At 40.0% G+C, this 24,937-nt stretch overlaps 1 protein-coding gene across 5 annotated transcripts in view; it reads right to left on the bottom strand.

Annotated features, from left to right (window-relative positions):
- The window catches only part of TBC1D8B (TBC1 domain family member 8B), a 37,826-nt gene extending 14,405 nt beyond the window's left edge, over positions 1-23,421 (bottom strand). For 2 of the 5 annotated variants that reach the window (XM_065689941.1, XM_065689940.1), the window contains exons 1-11: positions 23,181-23,421; positions 15,410-15,520; positions 11,771-11,889; positions 10,914-11,139; positions 9,803-10,043; positions 8,961-9,168; positions 7,239-7,406; positions 6,347-6,496; positions 2,616-2,766; positions 1,005-1,219; positions 438-555 (exon numbers count right to left, since the gene is read on the bottom strand). In XM_065689941.1, coding sequence (XP_065546013.1) covers positions 438-555; positions 1,005-1,219; positions 2,616-2,766; positions 6,347-6,496; positions 7,239-7,406; positions 8,961-9,168; positions 9,803-10,043; positions 10,914-11,139; positions 11,771-11,889; positions 15,410-15,520; positions 23,181-23,310 — 1,837 coding nt within the window. In that variant the 5' untranslated portion in view covers positions 23,311-23,421. Of the gene's footprint in view, positions 1-437; positions 556-1,004; positions 1,220-2,615; positions 2,767-6,346; positions 6,497-7,238; positions 7,407-8,960; positions 9,169-9,802; positions 10,044-10,267; positions 11,140-11,770; positions 11,890-15,409; positions 15,521-18,729; positions 19,026-23,180 lie in introns of those variants that run through there. The other 3 variants (XM_065689938.1, XM_065689939.1, XM_065689942.1) reach the window with 3 other exon arrangements.
- Between the last annotated feature and the right edge of the window lie 1,516 nt (positions 23,422-24,937).

The raw sequence follows: 24,937 nt of genomic DNA on the forward strand, positions 1-24,937 counted from the left end.
TGACAGCCAGTACACCCTCTCTGCAATTAGAGAGAAATTTCACATTCAATTTTCTTATAGCACATACATCTGCAAGTACTGAGTATGAGATCAAAGACTAAATCTCAAGCTGGAGTAACCTTTTCCTTTATTTAAGCTAAGTTTTGAATAACTAGTATGATTTGCAGTTTTAATTTCAACAAACCAGTATAATGGTCTAACTGCCTACTTCCTGAGTAGTTACACTTAAAGTAATGAAGTAATCTGAAAACTGTATCTACTCCTGCTTAAGGAGGACTCAGGACAATCTCTGTAATCTGCATTTTCTACTTCACAATACTGAACCAAATTCAATGGTTTCTCTCCAGTGTTCAGCCTTCAGCCCATTCCTTACAGTTGTTCTTACTAAATTATCATTTACACTCAATTCTAGGTAGATAAAAAGAGATGGATGTTACCAATGATTCGACGATTGAAATAATCAGGTAGCATCCTTTCACACACAGCAACCAAAAGCCAGAATGCTTCTTCTTCTTTCGCATACAGCAGAAGTACTGATGTCAAAATATTCATTGCCTGTAATATTTAAGCACGAAAAGAAGCATTCACAAGGAAAGCTGGTCAAAACACAACTGTTGTCATTTGTTAAAATTTGTATTTTTGAAAGCACTTTACAGCATGTTTTTAGAGCGCTAGGATAACCTACCGCCATATCCAGTATAAGACTTTTACCTCTATATTATTAAATACACAACATAATATTTAAACTACATAAAAATATTTTTAATTGCTACATGTCTAGTAAGACTACACAGACATAGATTAAGTGCACGTGACAGAATTTATCAACAAATTTAAGTACAATGTAAAAACTTATGTAGTGGGATGAAATAAAGCAAAGGAAGTGAAGCACTGAGCAAGAAACCATTATGTATTTATGTGCCTGACTTTATGAGGTGCTACTATACCACCAGCATGAGCTAATATTTAGACAACCAGCACTAAGAGTCTCAAAACTGCTGTACCTGACAATATCCAATCTGGGGATTCCTGTATGCATAAGCTGTAAGAACTCTCCTGAGAGCAGAAATTCCTGTGTCACTTTGAAAAGCAGGATGCTCAGGTAAGGAGCGACGTAAATCTCTTTCAATTTCATCAGTAGCTAAAGTGCATGTTCCTAAGGACTTTTCCACCAACTCAGTGTAATATCCAGGGTTGGATGCCATATCATTTACAGCACCTGCCAATATATTGTATTGCACAGTATTAGAGGAGAATAGGAAAGTATCGACATGACTGTCTGCAATTTGTATGAAAAATTTTGGTAACTACTGAAGTACCTCATGAATCTCCAGATGTTACTGCAGTAATGTATCAGAGTAATTCTACTGAAATTAATGGAATTACTCTGAAATGGATCAGAAAAGCAAAATAAAATAAACCTTGAAAGAAATCTAAATCACTTTCCATTATAAAGTTTATTTTGACTTACTTTTTTGTTTCGCTGGGGGAGGGGGAGCTTCCTTTCACCTACAATTTTGCCCACGTTTTCTGGCAAACACAATACCTTTCCATTTGTAGAGCTGGGAACAGATTAGAAAAACTAGGCAAAGGACTGATATTTACCTAACTGATTCCATAATTTTTATGTCAACACCTTCTGAGACAAGAGATAATTGGTCTGGTAAGAGAAGCATAGATGCCTATGTAAATGCTCAAGGAACACTAGTAAAAATAAACCTATGTTCACATACTCTCAAAAGGAACTACCATACAGTATGCTGAATGAAGAGTACAAAATGCACTTCTTACGATAAAGAGATCCTCTGGAACAGCAGCAAGCTCTGCCCAGGGGAGCACAGTGAGTACAGCTAGCAGATAAGGTCCTGAGCGGCTCCTCAAAATCTGCAGCTTGATTTCTGAATCTGACACAGGCTTCCTGCATGATCCTGTTCAAGTCAATGGCTACCACTTCTCTAAATGTTTCAGTGAATGGGAATAGAAAGAGCACAGAGGTGCTGTAAAACAGTGTCTTAATTCCCTGGGCCTCCATTTCCTCAAGTTAAGTGCTCTGACACAGGTGTGTTCTACAGAAGAAAGCCACAAAAGCACACTCAGAGCTTGGCCAAGAGATCTCACATGTATAAGAAAGTCTACAATTCCTCTATATCTCACTCTTGAAAGCAAGTGAAACCACATAGCAAAGACCTGCTGTTAACGGGGACCAAACTGCCAGGAAAATGTGGGGGGTGTTTAATTAAATGGTACCGCTTTAAGAAAACTTAAAACAACTGAAACACAGTCCCACAAAAATGCTTATCTTGTTAGCAAGTAAAGGTGCTTTGCTGAAATGAACTATCCCCTGGAACAACATGTATTCTTATTTTTCTGTTGAGCTTGTCACAGAAGCAGCTGATGCAGGTTTGAGTAAGCGCAAACCAAAATAATACACAAAATTATTCTCTTCATCATTTTAAGTGTCTGTCTTGAAAAAGATCTGAATAAATTCCCAGAGGAAAGAGAATTTTTTTGGTCAGACAGAAGAGCACTTCTTGTCAGACTGCATTAGGTCAGTAAGTAGGACATCCTCATAGTAGAGTCCACAAAATGAATCAATTATACTTGCTAAGCAATACCTGAGAAGAGTAGCCAGAGTTCTCCTCTTAATGCCTCTGGGATCCCCCTCACAACAAGGTCTCGAGTCTTCTTAGTTCGAAACATACTGACACCATGTCCCCGTTCGACAAAGAGGATGTTCCAGGACTGTTCTTTCATTTTTTCTTTCAACTACGGAAAGCAGAAGACAACAAGCATTAAGTACCAGAAGATTCTCTCCAGGTTTCAAGGAACAGAATCAAATTTTGCTCTCATTTATAGTCATATAAACTGGAAATGACAGCACTGGCATCCATATGAAATGAATGCTGATACAAATCAGAGCAAATTCTAACCTGTGCATATTATACGTTTGGCATACAATACAATCTGCTACATGACTTAGTATTCTTTAATGTTCTTAGCATTCTTTAAAGTATATTTAATATATTAGTAATTTTATTTTATAAATTCTAATTAAATTAGAATGTCTATACCAGATCAGATGAAGGGTAACTCTAATCCAGCATCCCATCTGACAGAAACCAACAGCAACTGCCACAGGACAGTAAGGTCAAGGGCACATCTGCAAAATCCTCCCATGTCCTCTGGAAAACAGAGGCACAGGCACCTCCTGAGGCAGTGTCTCTGAGTTCAACAGCATGCAGCAGATTTTTCCCTGCAAATTGCTTTCTCAACCCACAGAAATCTGCTGCCTTCTAATTTCACCTGAAGCCGCCTTGTTGCTGTCTTAAGAGAGCAAACAATCACTCCCTTTCACCTTTTTCAGCCACTCCTAAATCCAACTTTTCATTATTTCCCACTTGAGAATGATTTCAACAGATAAACAGCAATAGCTGTAGGTAAGCTAGATTTTCATTTTACCTATGTGTAATGGTTATTGTTCACTATTCTGCTTTCTTTTCTTTTTGAAATCAACAGGTAGACAGCCCCATTTGTTACCTCTAGACTGAACCATTTGTAGCTTGGGCATCACAAAATGACATAATTACCAAGGGACCACCAAGTACTAGGCATTTAAAGCGAGTGAGTGAACAGTGATACAGCAGTAAGACAGCTAACCAGTGCAGGATGCAACTGTGCAGACAAATTCTGCCTTCAGTTTTCCTGAGGCATTCCAAAAATGCATCGCCAGTGTAATGGATAAGAAAATTCAATATTTGATATAATTACAACAGAAAATCAGAAGTACATTAAAACTTCCTCTTGCACGACTTTTCCAGCTATCTCCATGCAAATATATATATACACATACGTTTGTATGATACATACATATAAACAAATCTGCTCGTTGTAACTTGGGCCAATTTTAAAATATCCCATTTTTTGTAGCTGCTTTGTGATAAACAGCATAACATTTCTTGGTTAAGGATAAATCAATAGAAGAAAAAATATGAAATTGAATTAAAGCATGTATAAAAGACAACCAGAAGGTTCAGATTGCTTATGTGTGGATGGCAGGTTTCTCTTTTGGAACTAGATGATCTTAAAGTCCTTTCCAACCCTAACCATTCTACGACTCTACAATTCTATAAGAAAAAGTATCTGGCCATGATGATGCAATAAAACCAAGCAAGTGATTACCTGAAAAGTCAACTCACTGTCACAGCACCTGCTTAATTACTCTGATAAATTAATTTATTTCATTTTCAACATGTCTATGAACTGTTCTTTGCTAACATCAATGAAAAATGTACTAACTCTGGTATAGGTGAAGTAATATCCCACAGAAGCTCTACAGGCAAAACAGGTTGCATCTTTTTTTTTTGATTCATCATGCTTCACTGCATTATGTTAGTCGACAGATTTGAATCAGAATGGCTACAAATGCTAGAAAGCACACAGAGGGATGACATGTGTCATGGTTTAAGCCCAGCCGGTAACTCAGAAACACGCAGCCGCTCACTCGCTCCCCCTCCTTCTTCCCTCTCCCCGCTCCCAAAGGGATGGGAAGGAGAATTGAAGGAATGTAAATCCCACAGATTGAGATAAGAACAGTCCAGTAACTAAGGTATAACACAAACCCACTACTACTACCACCAATAATAATAATGACAAGGGAAATAACAAGGGGAGAGAATATGAAACTAAAAGGGGAAAAGGAAAAGAAAACAATAACCAGAAACGATGCACAATACAATTGCTCACCACCCAGTGGCTGATACCCAGCCCCACCTGAGCAGCGATATGGGTCTTCCAGGTAACTCCCCCCAGTTTATACCCTGGGCATGACATGCTGTGGTATGGAATACCCCTTTGGCTAGTTTGGGTCAGGTGTCCTGTCACTGCTTCCTTCCGGCTTCCCACGCCCCTCCTCACTGGCAGAGCATGAGACTGAAAAGTCCTTGATCAGAGTAAGTGTTACTCAGCAACAACTAAAAACATTGGTGTGTTGTCAGTGTTGTCCTCAGACTAAAGTTGAAAACACAGAACTGCACCAGCTACCAAGAATGAGAAAAAATAACTGTTATAGCTGAACCCAGGACAGTATGATATCAGTGTCATTATTCTCCCAGTGTGTCAAACTTTCCTCAATTTACATGAGCTCTAAATAGCACCAGAAGAGAATCAAAAATCAACAAATTTTGCAGGAGAATGAAGTCTAGTTGGATTAAGGAGGGAAACTAATAGCTGAAAACACTTATACCCATATAGGTTTTACCTGTAATCAAATATTTATCAACCAGATAGAATCATTTTACAAACTAGCAATTTTTGACAGCACAGAAGCTAACAGTTTGTGCATCTGAACGTCAGCAGGACCAGCCATAGAACTAAAACCTGCTTCACAAAATGAAAACTGGCAAAAACTCAGACAAAATTGAAGTTACAGGCATTTTACCTGCAGAGTAGAACGTGGCAGAGATAGCAGAAGCAGTGAAATAGATCCTTTGTGAAGTATAAGATTACTAATAAACTATTGATTATGCACCTAAAATGCAACTCAATTTCTCTGAAGCAAAGCAACTGATGATCAGGTGCTTCAACTCACACGAGGCTCCAGGGCTGAGACAGGGTGAAAACTGCCACTGTATTTTCCGTGCATGCAGAAGATTTAGCATTGTTATAGCAGCTAAAGGTGCTGAAAGGAAAAGTAGATTTTGTCTACTTTTGTTCAACATGCTATAACAGCAGAACTTAAAAACCTGGATTCCTTTTTTCCTGCCCAAAGGGTGTTTATTTTCTGATATTGCTAACAGTAAAAATTCCATTACCTTCATTTACCCAGTTCTGCTGAAAGACTTAACTTTAAAATAAAACCTGTCTTCTTGCACACACTATGAAGAAGCAAAAATAAAGATGTCCTACTGCAAAAAAAACAATTAAAGAAACGTTCTCCAGAGCATAACTTTGTTAGACAGAAGTGCAAAAGAATGCAGCAGAGAAGAAATTAAGTCAATTCTCCTTGCTCCCAAAGAGTTTGTAGTGACTTTGTTATCTTGACAGTTTAGATAGATATGAAACATGCTCACTATCTTAAAACAAACAGCCAGCTCTTCCCTGAGGGGTGGAAGAGCAGGAAGAATTAGCTCCATGAAAATAACGCATATCGTTATTAAACAAGATGAGCAGAAAATTGAATGGAGGCATGAAGAAGCACCCTGTGGACTCCAAATACATCTCAAACACATATAAAAGAAGACTGGCAAAGCTCCAGGGGAAACCAGCACCTTTGCTGGAATACATTTTGAATATACTTCAGTCCCTTCCAATTAGATTCCAAAAACTGTTGGCCATTTTATCTCTTTACCATTTTAGAGTCTAGATTCTCAGCATCCTGAGGATGGTAGACAGTCATTAGGGCTTCTGTACTGACAGTTTTGCTGTTATCTTTCTGACTCATCTTTGATGGTCCCACATCAAAATCCTTAGGGCTTTCAGAGGCAGAACTAGGCACAACCTTGACAGAAAAAGAAAATTAGTGTTAAGTGGTAATCTTCATAATCTTCAAGCAGCACTGACACCAGAAACTGTTTCGTTTCTACACCAGCAGTGTTTATTATATTACGCTACAGATACTACATGCAGATTTCAAAAAATAAATGAAAAACGGCAATCCCGGCCCTGCAGGGATGGGCTTTCAGGACTCTGCAATTGAACGATGCACTTTGCATGCTTTGCCTCTTACAGCTTCCACTTTAGAGGCTACTCCAGACGATTTTTTAACTTTTTTTTTTTTTTCCAGGGAAGAGATACAGCAACTATAATAAGTAATGCTTGTTAGGGATATTTTGTCATTACTTTCTTATTTCTCATGCATGAAATTATACAGATTTCTTCATATCTAGAAACAACCTTACGATCAATCTATCAACTTTCTAAGTCAAACAGTAAGCTGGCAAAACCAACACAGCTACACATAATTTTACATCAGACTGGTGGACTTTTGTTTTAATGTGAAAGGTCTAAAGGCAATAAATGGGAACATGATTTTTTTAAAGGTAAAAAATAAAAGATTTAGACAACTTGAAATCTAGAGGTTCAGCAGACATTGTTATCCATCCTGTGTCTAGGTTCAGGCTTAAATATAAATGTACTGCATTACACAGTGAAACGCTGACAATACATAAACTCTTAGTAAGACTATACAACCTTATTCCTAGGAACAGGTACTAAGAAATCAGAATTAGCAGAGCAGTTACCTCTGTATTTATGACGTGTTGTGGACTTGAAGTTGCATTGCATTTCATTCTGAGCTTTCCCACAAGCTGCTCAAAATCTCTAACCTCTGTGAAACGAAAAGCTGTTTTTCCTTTGGTACTAATGCTGACTCCTCTGTTGGCTGGATCTGCCTTATCCACCCCTGTGACCTACAGAAGCAAGGACACATAAATTAGGCAAGAAATTTTACCAGCTTACTTCTGAAAGAGAAAACCTGTTAAAAATACATGTGTACATGAAACAGTAATATGAAGCACCACACAGGTAGAATTAGTAACACTAAAGTTCAGTGGTCTGGAGCTGGTTTAGCAGAAGGTACTAAGTATTATGATAGGTATTTTTGAGAGTACGAAAAATCTTTGAGAATGTTTTCCCGGCTAATCTTATTTGCAAATCTTGCCTCCTTCTACCTGAAGAAGCTGTTACTTTTTGTTCTTACCATCTGCAATCTGACAAAACACAGCTTTTGCAAGTAATCAAATAAAACAAGTTTCACAAGAATGACTTTCTATTGAGAATACCCTTTCAAAGACAGCTGTCATAATACATGATAGCTGGAGTTGATTTTAATTGCCATGATGGAACAGTTACAGATTAGAACAGCTAATACACTTTAATAATACAAGTGAGACTATCATGAACAGCTAGACTGACTGCCACTGCTGATGTTTTTTCAATACTATAGGTAAAACACAAAATACCACTGAAATAAACTAACTCTGCAGTACTGTAGAACAAACAGTGAAGGCCTGACAACCCACAAGAGTAAATTTAGAGTCAGCTCCTTTAACACAGGCTCTCATTGTTTTTCACAGGTTATGGAAGTCTCTGTTGTTTGCAGGCCTATTTATAGACAATAAAATAAACTGCTCTACCTTGGGGGGGAACGCCATATGCATTGTTGAAATTAGCTCAGCTCACCACCCTGTTTCAGGCAGTACGTACACAGAGTATGTAGAGCAATTACAGAACCTGGTTAATTTTTAGGGCATTGTAAAATACATCTGGGGACTGATGAAAAGCTTTTAAGACTGGAAAACTGGAAAGAGGCAATGTCCCAGATCACATGAATTCAAGAAACGGACAAAAAAGCATGGGTTGTTTCTTTTTTTCCAAAAGTTATTCCACAGTATAGCTACAATACAGAAACAGGAATGCTTTACAACATGTGTCCTTTACAATATGGTCCTTATTCAGTCTGTTGACACTACCAACTGTAATGGCATTGATACTTGTTCACTGATGACTGTCCATTGAATTTCCTATAGACTTTTGAGCAGACAGCACTAAACTGCTGCATAAAGAACTGTGCTACTGAGATAAGAAAGAGACATGGCAGAAGGATTACTAATCTTCAAGATCCTTTACCCTTTCCAATTTTTTATCTTGAGTACCTCTCATTAACTCAATTTGAAGAATTAAGCATAAGTTTTTTCATTAAAAAAACCCCCAAACAAACAAGGTATTAAAATACTTGGATTCTGTACGCAGATACAGAAATCAGAGTAAATAGAAAATGGAAAGAGAATACAGGGAACAAAGCAGTTCTATAAACCTACAAATGGGATTCCTACATGCAGTATCCAAGGAAGGGGAAAATATATAATGTAAAGCAAGCTGATTCTAATAAAAAATCTGTTAAACTGGCATTAAACTACACAAGCGCAAAACTACTGTTATAACTGGCTCGGACTCTGCATTACCTCTCTTACTGGAATGATTACACTGCACAGGCTGCCATCCTGGCTAGCAAAGCAGATGTAGTTTTCTGAAATGCACATTTTCCCATGGGTGCTGTAGTGACTGAAAGGAACCCATAAGAAGCACTCATGAACTTCCTTCAAGGTCTCTTCTTTGGGTAGCCTGAAGAATGCACTAAACTGCTCACTGTGGGCACGGCTCTCTAGGCCTCTAGATTAAAAGCAAAACAAAAAACAGCATAGGAGAGAGAAAAGAAGAAATAAGTAAGTTTAAAATGTCTTTACAAATACAAAAGTTAAAAACCCCTTGTGAAAAGATAGTAAAACACCATGAGCTCCCATAAACTGTGGGGTCCATCTGGAGGGTTCAGTGTTTTGCTTTAAAAGGCAACAAAGGGCAGGACCACATCTATCTAAACACACCCATGTATATATATATATATAAACAGAAATAGATTTGAATGTTCTTACACAATAAATCATTTGCTGAATCAGGGCCTAGAGGTAGTGCAGAAAAACAAACATACAGCCTAATCTGCTGTGCTTCCTACCCATCAGATAGTCCTTTTAAACCTAACACAATTTTGGCTAAAACTACTATAAATCCTGTAGCTTAAGACCAACTCCCAAGGTCTGATCACTGCCTGCCTTCACATTGTTACTGCAGAGTAACAATAAATTACAAGGCTTCACATTGCTTTGATTCCAAATTTTAATGAGACATTTGTTTAAGAGAACACCAGTTTTGCTGACATTTACATTATCTCCTTGAAACAAGGATTCTCTTCCCCTTTGCCTAAAAAAGTACTGGGCCCAGATCAGTACACTCTTAGGTAATGTATTACCTCTTGGTTATCTGCAGGGGGTCATGAAGGACTACGTCATTTTCAAATGTCTCCTTGTCAAACAGTCTCCTTACAGCATAGTTTGCCAGCTGCTCCATGAGAAGGAACGTTTCACTGATATGTAAAAACATGGAAAAATAATGATCTTCCCCACGGGAGCACACATGAATGCTCTCTGTCAGAATGACATTGGAAGTCTTCTCAAGTTTTGATATTTCATCCCAGGAGATAATAAGTTTCACTGAAAATACAAATACAAGCAGATGTAAGTAACTTCTCACTAACTGTTACCCTTGTATTAAGAAAAATTGTAGTTGACAGCACTAATAAAATATAATTAAGCAATATCATTAAATGATAACACACTTGGAAAGGGCTACAAACCAACAAGCAAAAGAACGCTCTCCACAATAAAATAATTCCATTAGAAAGAATTTCATAAAAAGGAAAACATTAAAGACATACCACGTATGAAAATACAAAGTTCACATGACTTCTTCTTTGCTCTTATCTGAAAGTGCAAATTGCAAGCAAACACCATCATATAAGCCACCCCACTTCAACAGTTTACCAGTAGGGCTTCTTAAAGTACGTTGATCATGTACTGGCATTTAGAGGAACCATGCCCATTAGCTAGGACATTTCCTAACACAAATGAAAATTAGCTTAGAAAGGATCCTACTTTCTTTATGCTAATTTTTACATAAATAAAGTTACAGCTCACACTAACAGAGGCATTTCAAACAAAAAAAGATATCTGCAATTATCACCAGTGCACCCATGTGGATTAAGTCTGTGTGTGAAGAAATAAAAGCAATCTTCAAGAGCCTGATCTAATACGCAATGTGAACTAAAGATGATAGACAACTTTTTGTTACAGCCAACTTCTCTCTGTCTGCCTTCTCTCTGAAGCTTATATAGAGGGAGAAAACTAATGGACTTTGTGTAGTAAGTTACACAATGTATTCCTTTCCATAAGTATTTGATGTTTGCAGTTTTTTCTACTCTGTGTTGACATCTGCTCCATATGGACATAGGAAGAGTTCTTCCAAATCTGAAAGATAAACAGTAGAATGTGAAGGGACTAGGTTTAGCATCAAGGCCTGCTTACCTTCTGCTCCCAGCAAAAAAGAGTAAAAGCTAAGGAAGTTGGTACTAAGATAAAGCCACCCTTGGCAGGGCACTCTGCCCTTCCAGTAACTGCATGAGTAATAGGTCACCAACTTCTCCTGCTCTGGTAATCCAAAACACCTTTCAAACTTCATAAGACCTTCACGAAACTTCTCAGGATCTTCTTCTTTTACAAAAGAACCTTTTCCCTCTTCAGCAATCAAACCCTAAAACAGAAGAACCAAGTACTTTATATGTGCATCCACCCAGGTCGGTACCATATATGCACCTTCACACACACAGTGTAGCATTTTCCTAACAGGATTGTAAGTTTTAGAACAGGAAGAATAGTCTGAGGACTAAAACACATGCCACAAACCAAATGTGCTATTTAAGACTCATCCACCAAATTTCCCACACAACTTAGGCAAGATACACATTCCCCAGTCTCTTGTCTGAAACAGATGTATTTTCTTCCCTGAATTATAAGAATTCGTGGGCTAAATATTTAGCATATATAAAGTGAAATGTTGCACCTTCACAAAAACATACCATATGCTTTCCAGGCCCTATTAAAATTATGATGAAATAATTTATCAGCAGTTTTAGACCACTGTTTAAAGGCATCTTGTGTATCATTTATCAAGAAGAGTTTATGTCAAACAACCTTAACTGTGGGGCAGATGAACAGGAACAATGAAATGTGTTGAAGTTAACAGCTACATACTACTCAATCACAAGTATTTAGCATTATGATGCTGTCCTTTGATATTGTAAAAAGGACACATTACTCATACATGTTTAGAGGAAAAATAAATAGCTGGCCTTTCCCAGTTATCTCATGTGCCTATTACTTACTCTTATCTTCCCCTGGACAAAGCTCGTAATATCTTCGTTTGAATCAAATACTGATAAAGTCTTCATTACATTCTGTTCTAACCAGTCCCAGTGTTCTGTTATTTCTTCTCTGCTAGATCCTGATTGAAAAAGAGTGTTAGTATTACTTAAAATTAGAACAGACTTTAATTATTTCACTGAAAATAATAATCAAGGGAATACTTACCAAATTCCTGATTCACAGAGTAATATAGATACACATTGTCCAACTCTTGCATACACTAAAAACATATTTGGTGTACACTGAAAATGTGCATTGCTCTGTTTTTATCTTCAAGCCCTTTATGCAGTTATATTTCTAGCCTATACCTCCAGAAGCATCTTAGCTTTATCAACATTGCTGGGCTCAGCAATGAAGCCTGACCTGGAAAGACAGCTCAGCAGTACCTCCTCAACAGGAATGGCAAAGCATTGCTAGACAGTCTCAGTCTAATCATCTAGAAGGTGGGAAATGTGAAATTAAACTCATGAGACTAAGAAGAAAATTAAATCTGGGCCTTTAATATCTTCAGCTTTGATTGCTGGCCCACAGCTTCCAGAGCAGAACTCCAGGACTTAGACCTGCTGCGCAAAATCCCTCCCAACACGTGTAAGAATGTAAAGCCCACATCACCATAGCCTTGAAGGCAGCAAAGATTTCTCGTTGGATACTTAAAACAACCATCTATGCTCCTTACAACAAACAACCAATTGGTGCTTACTTGTGCTCAGTATAAGTCACAGTTTTATCTCATTCTCTATCAAGTCACTTTTTAACTGTATTTCCAACCAAAGCTTAGGTAACCACCATTCAGGAAGCAATGTCATCCTACCTACTATAAACTTCTGCTTATGCTGTAATTCCAAGCATCCCATGGTGCAAGAGGAGGAATGACTTAAAACACCTGTTAACAACGACCATAAGGAATGTAGAAAACATCAAACCAAGATAAAATTCAGTGTTCTAAAAATATATATCCTGCATTTTCAAACACCTCAGAGAAAAGAAAACCGTGTCACTTTACCTACTTTACACTGATTTTCATTTAGGTTTCACTGCAACTATAGAGCAAGGAAAAAACTTCTCTCACCTAAACCTTCCAGAAATACATTAAGAGTACTCATTTACTTTAAACACAAATGAACACTCTTACCCACTAGCTACTTCTGTAATTAAAGAACTGTGCTAGGCCAACTTCAAAATTCTTATGATAATTCATTTTTCTCTTTTAACATAATTACAAATTATGCAAGTGGTAATAGGTAAAAGGCAGAGATGCTACTAGTGAAACAGCAGTAGAAGCCCAGCAAAACCAATCTGAGACTAAGTCAATCCCTAAAGACAGGTGGCTCCCCATCAGATCGGAGACAGCAAGAGAGAAAGAGAGGGACAGAATTTGCATAGGCTTGGATAAAGGCATTCTAGAATATAAATGAATTGATAGCTTCATTCTCCACAGGAATGCTCACAAATAAAATCAGTCAGTGTAATCACACACTATCAATACCCCTAAGCAAGAACACACCTTTAATAATTTCTTTTTTCTTAATTTACTTTGACAGAGTAATTAAACAACTTTCAATGGACTCCACAGAATTAGTTAAAGTTGCCTTGGGAATGAATAGAAATTGTTCTAAATATAGTTAAACAGTTATACTGCACTACACAGAGTGGATTTGCAACAACACTTTAAAAAATTATGTGAAGAGTAATTAACATAGCAATTAAATTGAAAACTAATTGTTTTTCTCAGATTAGACATGTAGACCAATTATTGAATCATAGTACAAATCAGAGGCACAGAAGTGACACAGTAAAGATTAAACATTTTAATAAATATTTAAATGATTTGGGAGTACTGCTTCAGATCTTTAATATCTAATAGTAAGAACAAAATGTAGTCTTTTCAATTTCTTCATAGGAGGAACAATCTGGTTCTGAACACAGAGTACAACTACAGTATGTAGCCTTTTGTTGTAAAGTATCCTTACGCAGCACAGAACTGATATCAATTCAGTTCTAAGGTGAAGATAACATTTTCGTATTTTCCCAAGGCCTGACCATTAGAATTCCCCAGAGCGTATTTCCAACATACTTATCAAAGTACCTTTTTGACAGCCTGTCACCACCACTTCTGACTTTCTCTGAAGCAGTTCCAAAATTTTATTTACTGCCAATTCACAAATTGCTCAAATTCTATCAACTTTATAAGGCTGCCCTTTTAAAGTGACATGTACTGAATGACATGAAATCACTACTAAACTGTTCTCTCACTGACTACTGCCCTTCAAAGAAGTCCTTGCAGAACGTGAACAGGAACAGATTAGCATTACTGCATGAGATGTGTAAGTTATTAACTAAACACCTAAAAGAACAAATTTGCATTCTGAAATTAGCCAGCTGGATAAAGAAAGGCAGCAAGAGGCACAATTTTTCATTTAGGGTGAAGCAATGAAGATTCATAATAAAGTGCTAACAGCAAAATCCAACGTAACAACAGCACAGCACTCACCAGTGGAATTATTCATGCATGTAAGCATTTGCAGAATGGTGGATTTCCTGCAAAGCTCCTATTTTGCCAGAGGCAATTAAAAAGAAGGCCTGGAGCCTGGAGAAGTCTAGATGGAGTCTTGTTTCTTTAAAAAACACTACTGATTCAAAAAATCAAAACATGGAAAAATTAACTAAAATATATGGCTCTTTTTCACTGTAATTATAGATGCTCATGGCATTGGGGTTGGAACTAAATGATCTTTAAGGTCCCTTCCAACCCAAACCATTCTATGATTCTATGTTTATAGTGTTTTCAAAAAGCCTTAGAACTAGATTAATTCCACAACAGTGACTTTTTAGCATTAGACCACATGACAGTATTATTTCAATATAAAGACAAGACCATGCCCTAGAAGTAAAATCAGTGATGCATGTAAAGAATAAAAGCATTCTTTCAACTTCTGGAATGGACGTCTCTTTGGATACCTAGTAGTTAAGCAGCCTCTATAAAGGAATTCAGATTTCATTTTCAGGAAAAGCTGAAAAACTTAAAACTAAAAACAAAAACAAAAGACAACAAAACAAACCCATGCATGGCAGCAAAAGCATGCTCTTGGAAAAAAACACATACTCCCCTCCCAAGGTCAACTTTCTGTCCTATTTCATACCGACTAATGAGGAAAAGAAAGAACTTTCTTACACTACGAGAGCAACAGATATGAGGAATAATCCAGTTCTGACCATGACTGGGAACCTGGCTATTTTTAAAAAGCAAAGATAGAGTAGAAAAAATAAATAAAATTAGGATAAATAGCTGCTGTTACTCCTACCTACAGCACATGTAGCATTCTCAAGAGTTAACTTATCCCTATCATTCTAAACTGTGCCAAGTTAGACATGCGGCTTACAGAGGAAAAGATTATATTACTGTTATCCTAAAAGAGTACCAAGGCTTTAGTACCTGCAGCAAGTAGGCAACAGGAAGTTGTAATAGATATAGATATATTCTGAAAACCTGGAACCACACACTCAATCTCAGGTTTGCAAATGATTTTAAATCACTTAGAGGTCACGAGAATGAATAATGATGTGAGAAAATTAACCTAAAACCAGATCATAGTACATACCACAGGCAATGGACCAGTAAACTTGGGAGTCTGGTGTCTGATGCAAAATGCGAAACGGGGCGACTTTCGATGTAGAATCCAACACCGCATCTAATGTTCCCACAATCAGACCTGTTGTGTTCAAGAAAACATATACAGCATAGTGAAACTAAGGTTTTGAAACGTACACTCACTTCTAATTTCTTTCTTAGTGAATAGGAATGATACCCAAATAAGGACTAATGAACTCTGGAGGAAATAAGCACAAACAGGTAAAGCAAAAAGTGCTCCAAGAGGAACCTCTTTGTGACATGATGGTATTTTGATCCATTAAAAGACATTATAAATACAAAACGAGGATGAAGTTTATTGATATGACCCCCTTGGAAGCAATAGCCATGTAGTATGGTAAATCACAGGCCAATCTGAAATGTAACAGTAGTTCCCAGCCTTCAATGAGCACAAGCAGTAACTGAACTACCTCTTAATCATTTACTGTTGTTGTTTTCCAGTCACAGGAAACAGCTCTCACAAGAGACTAATTCAATTATGTCATTTTTTCATGAAAATCCCACCATTTTTACATGAGAACACGGTATCACACTTTCTGTACACACAAAAGTTTTGCTGCTCATACCACACTAGACTTAGAAAATGCCTGCCATCCTTGACAACGAATGACATTAGATTTAGATCATTTCAAATGCATCTCTCAAAAGTTATTTCAGAATTTTTAGGTTGCCTTCTGGTACTTTTTGTTCCACCTTCTTTCCATTAACGCCCTCTCAAATTCTAAAAACTAACCACTGTGAGAGAATACAAGAAAGCAAAGTAAGACAAAATTGAGAAGCCCAGACAATCACCCTCAGAACAGTTTTCCATGATACACGCTCAGCATAAAGCCTGTATGACTACCTTGCCATAGTTATTCAAGCTTCAGAATGCTTTTGCTTCTCTTCAAAAAGCCTGAAGTAATGAAAAACACAAAAAGCCCCGGAAGACCAGTACACTACATCAATCAAAACCACTATCTTATCAACAGTCCCACTAGACAACACTGCTTTGTCTACAAATGTGATATAGACTACAGGACTGCACCTAAGCCGATAAATTCTCAGTACATTACAAACTAATTCTAAGGCTGTGGCCACCGGCATATTGTGAGGAATCAGCAGAGTCTCATCGTCTTACCCTAGTCCTGGAAGTGCTCTATGAGCAGTGAGTTTTTTGAACACTATGTTATCAAGCAGGGTTTCCATAACTACGTGTTGTTGGGTGTTTCTCAGCAAGCACTCCTTTTTATTGCTCCTTCCCATTTTAGGAAATCAAGAAACATGTTCCCTCAGGCAAGTATGACCACAGCTTGAGGGGTTTGCTGGCACTCTGCTGACTCCATTCACACAAGCCCCCTGAAGAATGACTCATTTTCAGGGTTGCAGAAATTTAAAATTCACCTGTATAATGACAAGGATATTAACTGTAAAATAAAGGAGTAACTAACAAAAGGATCAGTAACTGCTCAGCCTAGACACTAGCACTATCTCCATAAGGGAGGCAAGGGTTAAAAACAGCTCCAATAATTGCTAATCCTTCACCAATGAAATGCAATACATGTTGCTCTCAAACAATCAATTTTAGGGATAAGCTACCTGAGGTCATTTACTCTCATCCCTGCTCAAAGCTAGATCCCCTAGTTTCTACTAGGGATTCCACTTAAATCCTTCTCTTGCCTCATTCAGGGAATGAATTCAGCTGTGGATATAGAAGGTGATGCACATTTACAGGGCAAAAGGGCTCTGCTTTTAGAAAACAATTTCTGGTTTATAGCTGCATGAGTAGAACTACTGGGAAATACCACTGATGCTTAAATAAATAGGGTAAAATACCTTAGAAAATAAAATAAAGGGCAACGAAGCCAGAATAGCTTTGAAACAAGGCTGTGTCTCTCAGAAGTCTCTAAAACACTTGGTTAGCAAAATACCAAAATTAGCTCAAGAGATATGCACCAAAATACATCAGCAATGAATTTTGCTCTCAGTTGTACCAATTAATGGCAACTGCTACATGAAAATAACTGCCCAGCATTTTACTGTTTGGGGGCAACACCACTTTCTTCTTCTATATTTATTTCACCAAGCACCCCCTGTAAGAGAGTATCAGGTTCAACATCAGCTTAAGAACCTGAATGTGCACAGGTCCATGGGACCTGATGAAATCCATCCACAGGTCCTGAAGGAGCTGGCAAATCAAGTTACTAAGCCACTGGCCATCATATTTGAAAAATCATGGCGGTCAGGTGAGGTTCCTGATGACTGGAAAAAGGGAAATATAACCCCCATTTTCAAGAAAGGGAAAATGGAAGACCCGGGGAATTACAGACCAGTCAGTCTCACCTCTGTGCCTGGCAAAATCTTGGAGCACATTCTCCTGGAATGCATGCTAAGGCACATGAAAAACAACAAGGTGCTTGGTGACAGCCAGCATGGCTTCACTAAGGGGAAGCCCTGTCTAACCAATTTGGTGGCCTTCTATGATGGGGCTATGGAACTGAGGGACAGTGGTAGAGCAGCTGGTGTCATCTACCTGGACTTGTGCAAAGCGTTCGACACTGTCCCGCATGACATTAATGCGTAATAGTGCCTTTGAGGTCAATAATTAATTATATTAAAACTGGATTAGACAGCCACCTGATTTGCTATATTAGAAGTGTTAAGGGACATAAAATATTTATAGGACTGTAAGAGTTCCTTACAAACCAAAATGTTCTATTGGCACAACACTGGTCAGCCCCATTACACTATGGATTTTGGAAATAGACACTTTGATGTATAGTTGAGTTCTCGCTTTTAGTTTATTTATATCATCATAAAAAGGAGCTGTTTGAAAGTCCTGTAAAAGCTTTCCCCGAGTGGCAACAATACAGCTTCATTTTGGCAACAACTGCTCACTTCTACAACCTGAAGAATTCAAAGGCTAATCAGAGCAGAACCAAAAGGGGAAAAATACTGTAAGCTAAGTAAGTCTGTGACAGATAGCTGTGGTGGGTTAACCTTGGCTGGACAAGCTTACTGAGCTGCTCTATCACTCCCCTCCTCAGCTGGACCAGGGCAGGGGAGGAATATAAGGAAAGGCCTGTGTGTTCAGATAAGAACAAGGAAAGATCGCTCACCAATTACTGTCACAGGCAAAACAGACTCAGCTTGGGGAACTGAAAATTAATTTATTGCCAATCAAATCAGAGTAGGATAATGAGAAATAAAGCCAAATCTGAAAAACCCTTCACCCACCCCACCCCCCCCCCCCTTCTTCCCAGGCTCAACTTCACCTCCAATTTTCTCTACCTCCTCCTCTCCAGCAGCACAGTGGGACACGGAGTGGGGTTGCAGTCAGTTCCTCACACCTTGTTTCTGCTCCTCCTTCCTCCCAAGGGGAGGACTTTGCACACTCTTCCCCTGCTCCAGCATGGGATCCCTCCGACAGGAGACAGTCCTCCATGAACTTCTCCAACAAGAGCCGTTCCCACAGGCTGTAGTTCATGAACGGCTCCAGCGTGGGTCCCTCCCATAGCGTGCACTTCCTCAGGAACACACTGCTCCAGTGTGGGGTAAAGAGCTAAAACCATTTACAGGCATTCTCCTAAGCTTTCTGCTTAGGTACATGAAAAGACTCCATAGAATCCTACAGAGGACATCTCACAGCAAGAAAGCGTACAGCAACCTTAAGAGAGGTTTTTAATAGCTAGGTCATGGCAACTAAAATGTTCAGGTTCGAAGAAATATAAATATGAAGAATAAAAATCATGAACTTCAAATGACTGTTTAGGGGGTTTTGTACCATTAAGTCAACCTGTTAATAAGGCATGAATTAAAAAGAAAAATAAATCTTGAAGGCAATGTGATTCCTGCGAGGAATATAACCAATAGGAATAGCACATGAAATGTACAGATTTACTACAAAACCAAAACCTGCTGTATAATTAAGCAAAGACAAATTCAGGTATCCCAGCTACAACTGAAATGGTCTGCAATTTCATCAAAACCTTTAAAAGAAAGATCAAAAGATGCAGGTCAGTTGAAACCAGATCTACCAGAGTAACAAAGCAGATGCTATGTAACTTCCACAAAGGCTTCTCTGGCACAGGATACAGAATCAGGGGAGAAACACACACCAGAGCGAACTGTTGCCAAATTACAACAATGCAGGAGGCCGAAACTGTAAATCCCTACCACAGCAAATATTTATTCACAGAGACAGGATAAAGCTTCCTCCCATAACAGCAAATAGTTTTACAGAGCATTTGGGTTCAGTTTTAACTAGACAAACTAAGATACAAATACACACCATACAAACCAAGAAAAGCCATTGTCTCTGTGTATTTGATTTAAAACACACGCATGCTAACTTTTGAGTAAGACCCTGTTTTTCTGCTTCCTCAAATTAAGCACAGAAGTGTGGTTTGGGGATTTTTTTCTTAATTTTATTTCCCAAGTGAACTTGACCTCATGACTAAGAAACCTCAGATTAATGAAATACTGAGCACGGGCTGAGATGCAAAGGTTCTTAGTCAACTGAGACGTAAAACAGGTTAACTAAGCCTCCAGTGAATAAAAGATTTAATATCCATTTACAGCAACTCAAGTACATTATGGTCAGTGGCTATGACTCAGGTAAAACAACTCCTTAAGCTTAGGTGTGTATCCAAGCCCTTATGTGTCAATCTATCTGGCCTATCTGTGGCGATAAAGATATCCTTAAAAGAAGGTAAAATTATAAGCAATAGCTGCCACAGGAAATCCAGGACTTTAAGAGTCAGGGGTTTTCCCTACCTTTCCAAGTGCAGCATATGCAACAGGCAGGGAAGACTACTTCCAACCATGCATTTCATTTAAAGTTTTTGTCTTCTCATAGTTTTTCTCAAGCAGAAAGAGGCAAATTGTAACAACAGAAGCAGAAATTAAGTATTTTGACTGAATTTCAGTGAAAGATTGGTATTTTATGACATCAAATACCCACTCGTATAACTACTCCCAGAATACCCGCCTACTAGCCAAAGTCCTGTCTAAACTATCACTGAAGCAACATCCTTGTGACTAACATGCCTAATCTCACTAGACCTTGGTTACGGCACGCGCATCCATATAAAGCTAAGCAGGCACACATCTGCAGGAAGAGAGCCAAGGCTAAGCAAAACCAGCACAAGGTATTTCTGTCCATTTTCATCTACACTGGCCAACCCAGAACTATGCTGTCTGTGGACACAAGCTATAGGAGCAAACTGTATCATGCACAGATCACAAATTGGTCATGCTGTAACAGTCAGTCCAGAGAGGTCATACAAACAAATTCAACTGCAGCCTTCTGTCTAAACAGAAGGATAGCACCAGAATTCCCAGCCTTCCTTCAGGGAAGTTTCTCTGATGTCATCTATTTTTAACCCTTGGTCTGCACCTTCTCGAGCTATTGTCTGCTTCTCAAAACTTCACATCTCCCCTCCTTAAAGTCTATCCAACTTAAAGGAGCCCAACCAAGTGTACTCATCTATTCTTGAGAATTCTTTGCTAACTGCTTCCTCAGCTTTACTGCTATTCAAACCCTGAAGCACTGCTCATCTTCCAATTCCTGTCCTGAGGCATTGTTCCTCCCTTCCCTGAAGACTTAAGTCATACACTGCTATCTGCCTCTTTCACTGGTACCTCCCCTGTCCCTCAATGCTGCCAGTTACCTCTAGCCTCAAACCTCACCAGCTGAAAAATGCTGTTCAGGAGAGTAAGAGTTTACCTGGCATGTTTGTGATGACCTCCTAAGAGAATAGCTGCTCACGGGATTTTCTTCTAAAGCAAGCACTAATTTTCTTGAGTGACACATAGCAACATAAAATTTAAATCACGCATAGCAAATTATGCTTGCTTGTACCTAGAGGGTTTGAATATTTCCAAACCTGCTAACACAAATGTAACTGCATTATTTCCAATTTCCTTGTTATTCTTTCTTAATTACAATTTTAATCCAGTAACATCTCACTCTTCTTGCTTCTGTCCAGTGAAAAACATAACTTGTACAGATGAAATCTGTACAAATCTAACTTTATGAGAAAAGCTACAGAAATAAAATGTGCCATGACACATTAAAAAAGCATACTACAGGAACCGTCCCATTTGTGGTTTTCCATGCTGTCAAATGCCATCAAGGACAAAAGACTAGTGATAGAAGCCTCACCTTCAACAAAAACCAAAGGGCACTAGAAGGGCCCAGCTATCTATTCAGCTGTAAGCCTAGGAGGATGTTTTAAAATAAATACCTAATTGGAGGTCTCATTCTTTCACTTTAGTCATAGTTCTTACATGAATTTTATCACACAGAAAGACAACCTTCATACCACCTCAGCTTCCCTGGCTTACAAAAATACCAGGCCAGAGACTGGCCCACCTAGACTTCCAAGGTTGCAAAATATCACCCTTGGTTCCAAGATGAAGCCTAGCATTATCTATCTATAATAGTTTGATAGGCCTAAAAGAGAATCTGGGATTTTGTGATTTCTTCTTTTTACACGTAACTTGTGCCCTCCAAGTGGTTCAGAGGTCAATGAAGAAAGCCCCACCTCTAGCTGGGAGGAATATTTCTACATCTGAAATTCATCACCCAAAAATTGGGACTTTGTGTTTTCATCCAGTAGAATAGATAAGTGTTTCAACAAGATAATTATGCCTCATGTTTAACACAGCTTGCTTTATGATGACGCAACTAGAGAGAGCCTTGAAAACCCAAAGAGATGCAACTGATGCAAAACACTCCAGAATCATATTCCGTTCAGAAATAACTTTATTCTGCTTCCCTGTGGCATTTCTCCTTGACAGGGTCAATGACAGATGCCACCAGACTATGAAGGAGTCAGTTCTCATCTGAATAGCTACCACAACAGAAGTCTCAGTGGTAGCTGGAGTCCCTGCAGTGCACAATGATACAGAGAGAGAAGAATTAAAAATAGAAACTCAGCTCCATACCTTTAAGTTCTCATGAAATAAAGTTTATCACACAGTGGTCAATGCCCTGTCACTTTCCTGACCCACCTTTCCTGACAAGCTCCATCAAATCATATGCTTGTCACTAAAATAACCAACCAGAAATGCCTGAGCAGGAGCTCATTTCAAGCAGCCACAGATGAAAGCAGGAAAAGGGATGTGGAATGAGCACCTTGCCAAAGTAAGGCAGACACATCATTTCTTCCATGTGTCCTCTTCCAACAAGCTGCAAATCTAACCCTGCCAAGTGTCCCTTGGTGCAAAGGGCTGTTAAGGCAGAACCAAGTGTTGGGCTGCACTGATCTCAGCTCCACGTTCCACCCACCCAAAGGCAGCAGCCAGCCCAGCCCAGTCAGCTGCCCCAGCCCTGGCAGGATGTACATCCCACCAAGATCTTCTGCCCCCAGGAGCACCTGCAGGCCCCATCCCATACGGAGTGTGGTGGAAACTTAATCAACCCTTCATTTTTCCCGGTGGGATGTCCTGAAGTGCCTCTCCCATGCAAGAAAACGGGGGGTGAGTGGAAGAGGAGAACTACACGAGAAACCCCATGAAGGTCAACGGCTCCAAAACTCGGGCAGGCCTGCCCCTCCCTCCCGTCCCCTCCGGACCGAGGATCCCAGGGGCAGTGATCAGCCATCCCCCCCTTTCAGCCTTTCCTCCGGCCCCTTCTCTCTCCCACCCCTGACAGTCCGCGCCTGAGGCGGCCCCGCCCCGCCCCCGAGCCGAGCCGAGCCGAGGGGAGACCGTGCCCTGGCCCCGGGGGGCAGTACCTGCCAGCCCGCCTCCGCCCTCCTCGCCGTAGCCCCGCCGCCTCTGCAGCACGAAATATTGGTTGGAGCGCTCCTGCACCCACAGCTTGAGGGCATTTTTCAGCAGCACCTCCTCAGGCTTCAGCCACATCGTGGCGGCCACCTCACTCCCCACCGCCGCTGCCGCCGCCCATGCCCGCCGGGCCGCCCTGCCTCCTGCTCCACGCACACAGTCCGGCGGCCAAACGCCGCCACCGGCAGGAGGACCGCGGGAGGGGCGCCCTACCCCGAGGCATGCTGGTAGCTGAAGTCCTTACCGCCGGCTGGCCGCGCAGTGCGGCTGCCTCAGGACTACAGCTCCCGTCGGGCCTTGCGCAGCCGCCCGGCCGTGGCCCAGGTGGCAGCCCGTGTCCGGCCGTCCCGGGCAGCTGAGCTGGGGGCTGTGCAGACGCAGGTGGCAGGCTCCGGGGCTCGGCCGCGGCCAGGGAGGCGGGTGGGAGTTGTGTCTGCTCCTGCTCCGCAGGCTGCGGCAGCTCCGCTGTACCTGTCCGAGGCCGCAGCGCACTCGGGCCTCTGCGAATCCTCCAGTGTGTCCGTAAAGTGCCTTCATGAAGCGGGTTGGACGCTTTTTTGTCCTCACGGCCACAGGGAGCAGTCCCATTGTCAATTTTAGACCAAAAAGTTCGCTTAGCCGAGAACTTCCGTGTTTTATGTTTGCACTCCTGCCAGCACTGAGCCTGCTGCTGCAGCAGGAGCCTGGTGCAGAGAACAGCTCGGGGAAAACCTGCCACCCAAGACAGGAAACCATGACCAGCACCTCCAGCTCACTGGGCCCAGCACCTGTCCCCGCACCACACACAGGCCACAGCAGGAGCGAAAGAGTGGTCTGACCAGCTGCAGGAGCAGACACATGGTCAACGTTGCCTGTTTACCCTTCACATCATAAAAGCATGATCTGCCTCATTGCTTCCATCACCCAGCACTATCCAGCGCTACTTTGGAGTAGAGTTAGACACTCAGGTTACTCTTAACAGGAGCTTGGCTGATGGTCTCACTATTTTCATGGTTTGTCTGCAAGATCTTTGGCATTTGTCCTCAGCAATGAGCTATTCAAGATTATTTGCAATCTGACCTTACTAGAAAAGGAAAATGAATTAAAATGAATTACTGTGTTAGGTAGCATGCAGTAACTAACACAGATAAAACATTAATGAGACAAGGCAAACGACAAACATATAGCAGTGCATTGCTCTTTATGGGGTAGGCAGTGTTTTCATTCCTTCCACCTAAAGTGACTCAGAGTAACAGACTTCAGCAGGTTCATGGAGATTTACCAGCTGAACTGAGAGCAGTTCTTGCATGGATGCTGCTCTTACAAGAGTGTTCCCAGACAGAGTGTTTGCCATTTAATTTTCCCCAGTTAGCCATGCCCTTGGATATAGGAAATATCTATTAAGGACCTAACACAGGTCTTCTGATGCTAATTGTAAGGAGAGATGCCCTTGGCATTTCCAACCCAGAGCTTGGCTTTTGGCATCTCACACATACTGGACATGTTAGGACACATGTTGCTTTCTTATGTGAAGATTTAAACTTCTGTAACTGGATAACAATTTAACAGTAAAATGATACTGCTTGGAAAATGCCTCATTTGTTTTCCTCTCCCTTGGTTCAAGGTCTTGAATGTCTTTTTTCCAATTCCCTCAGGCACTGTATTTTTAACCAAATACTACTAAAATGCAAAGAGTGCCCTGCTGTCAGCTTGGATGAATTTATTT

This window comes from Lathamus discolor, chromosome 9, assembly GCF_037157495.1.
Source record: "Lathamus discolor isolate bLatDis1 chromosome 9, bLatDis1.hap1, whole genome shotgun sequence".
NCBI classification, from domain to species: Eukaryota; Metazoa; Chordata; class Aves; order Psittaciformes; family Psittacidae; genus Lathamus; species Lathamus discolor.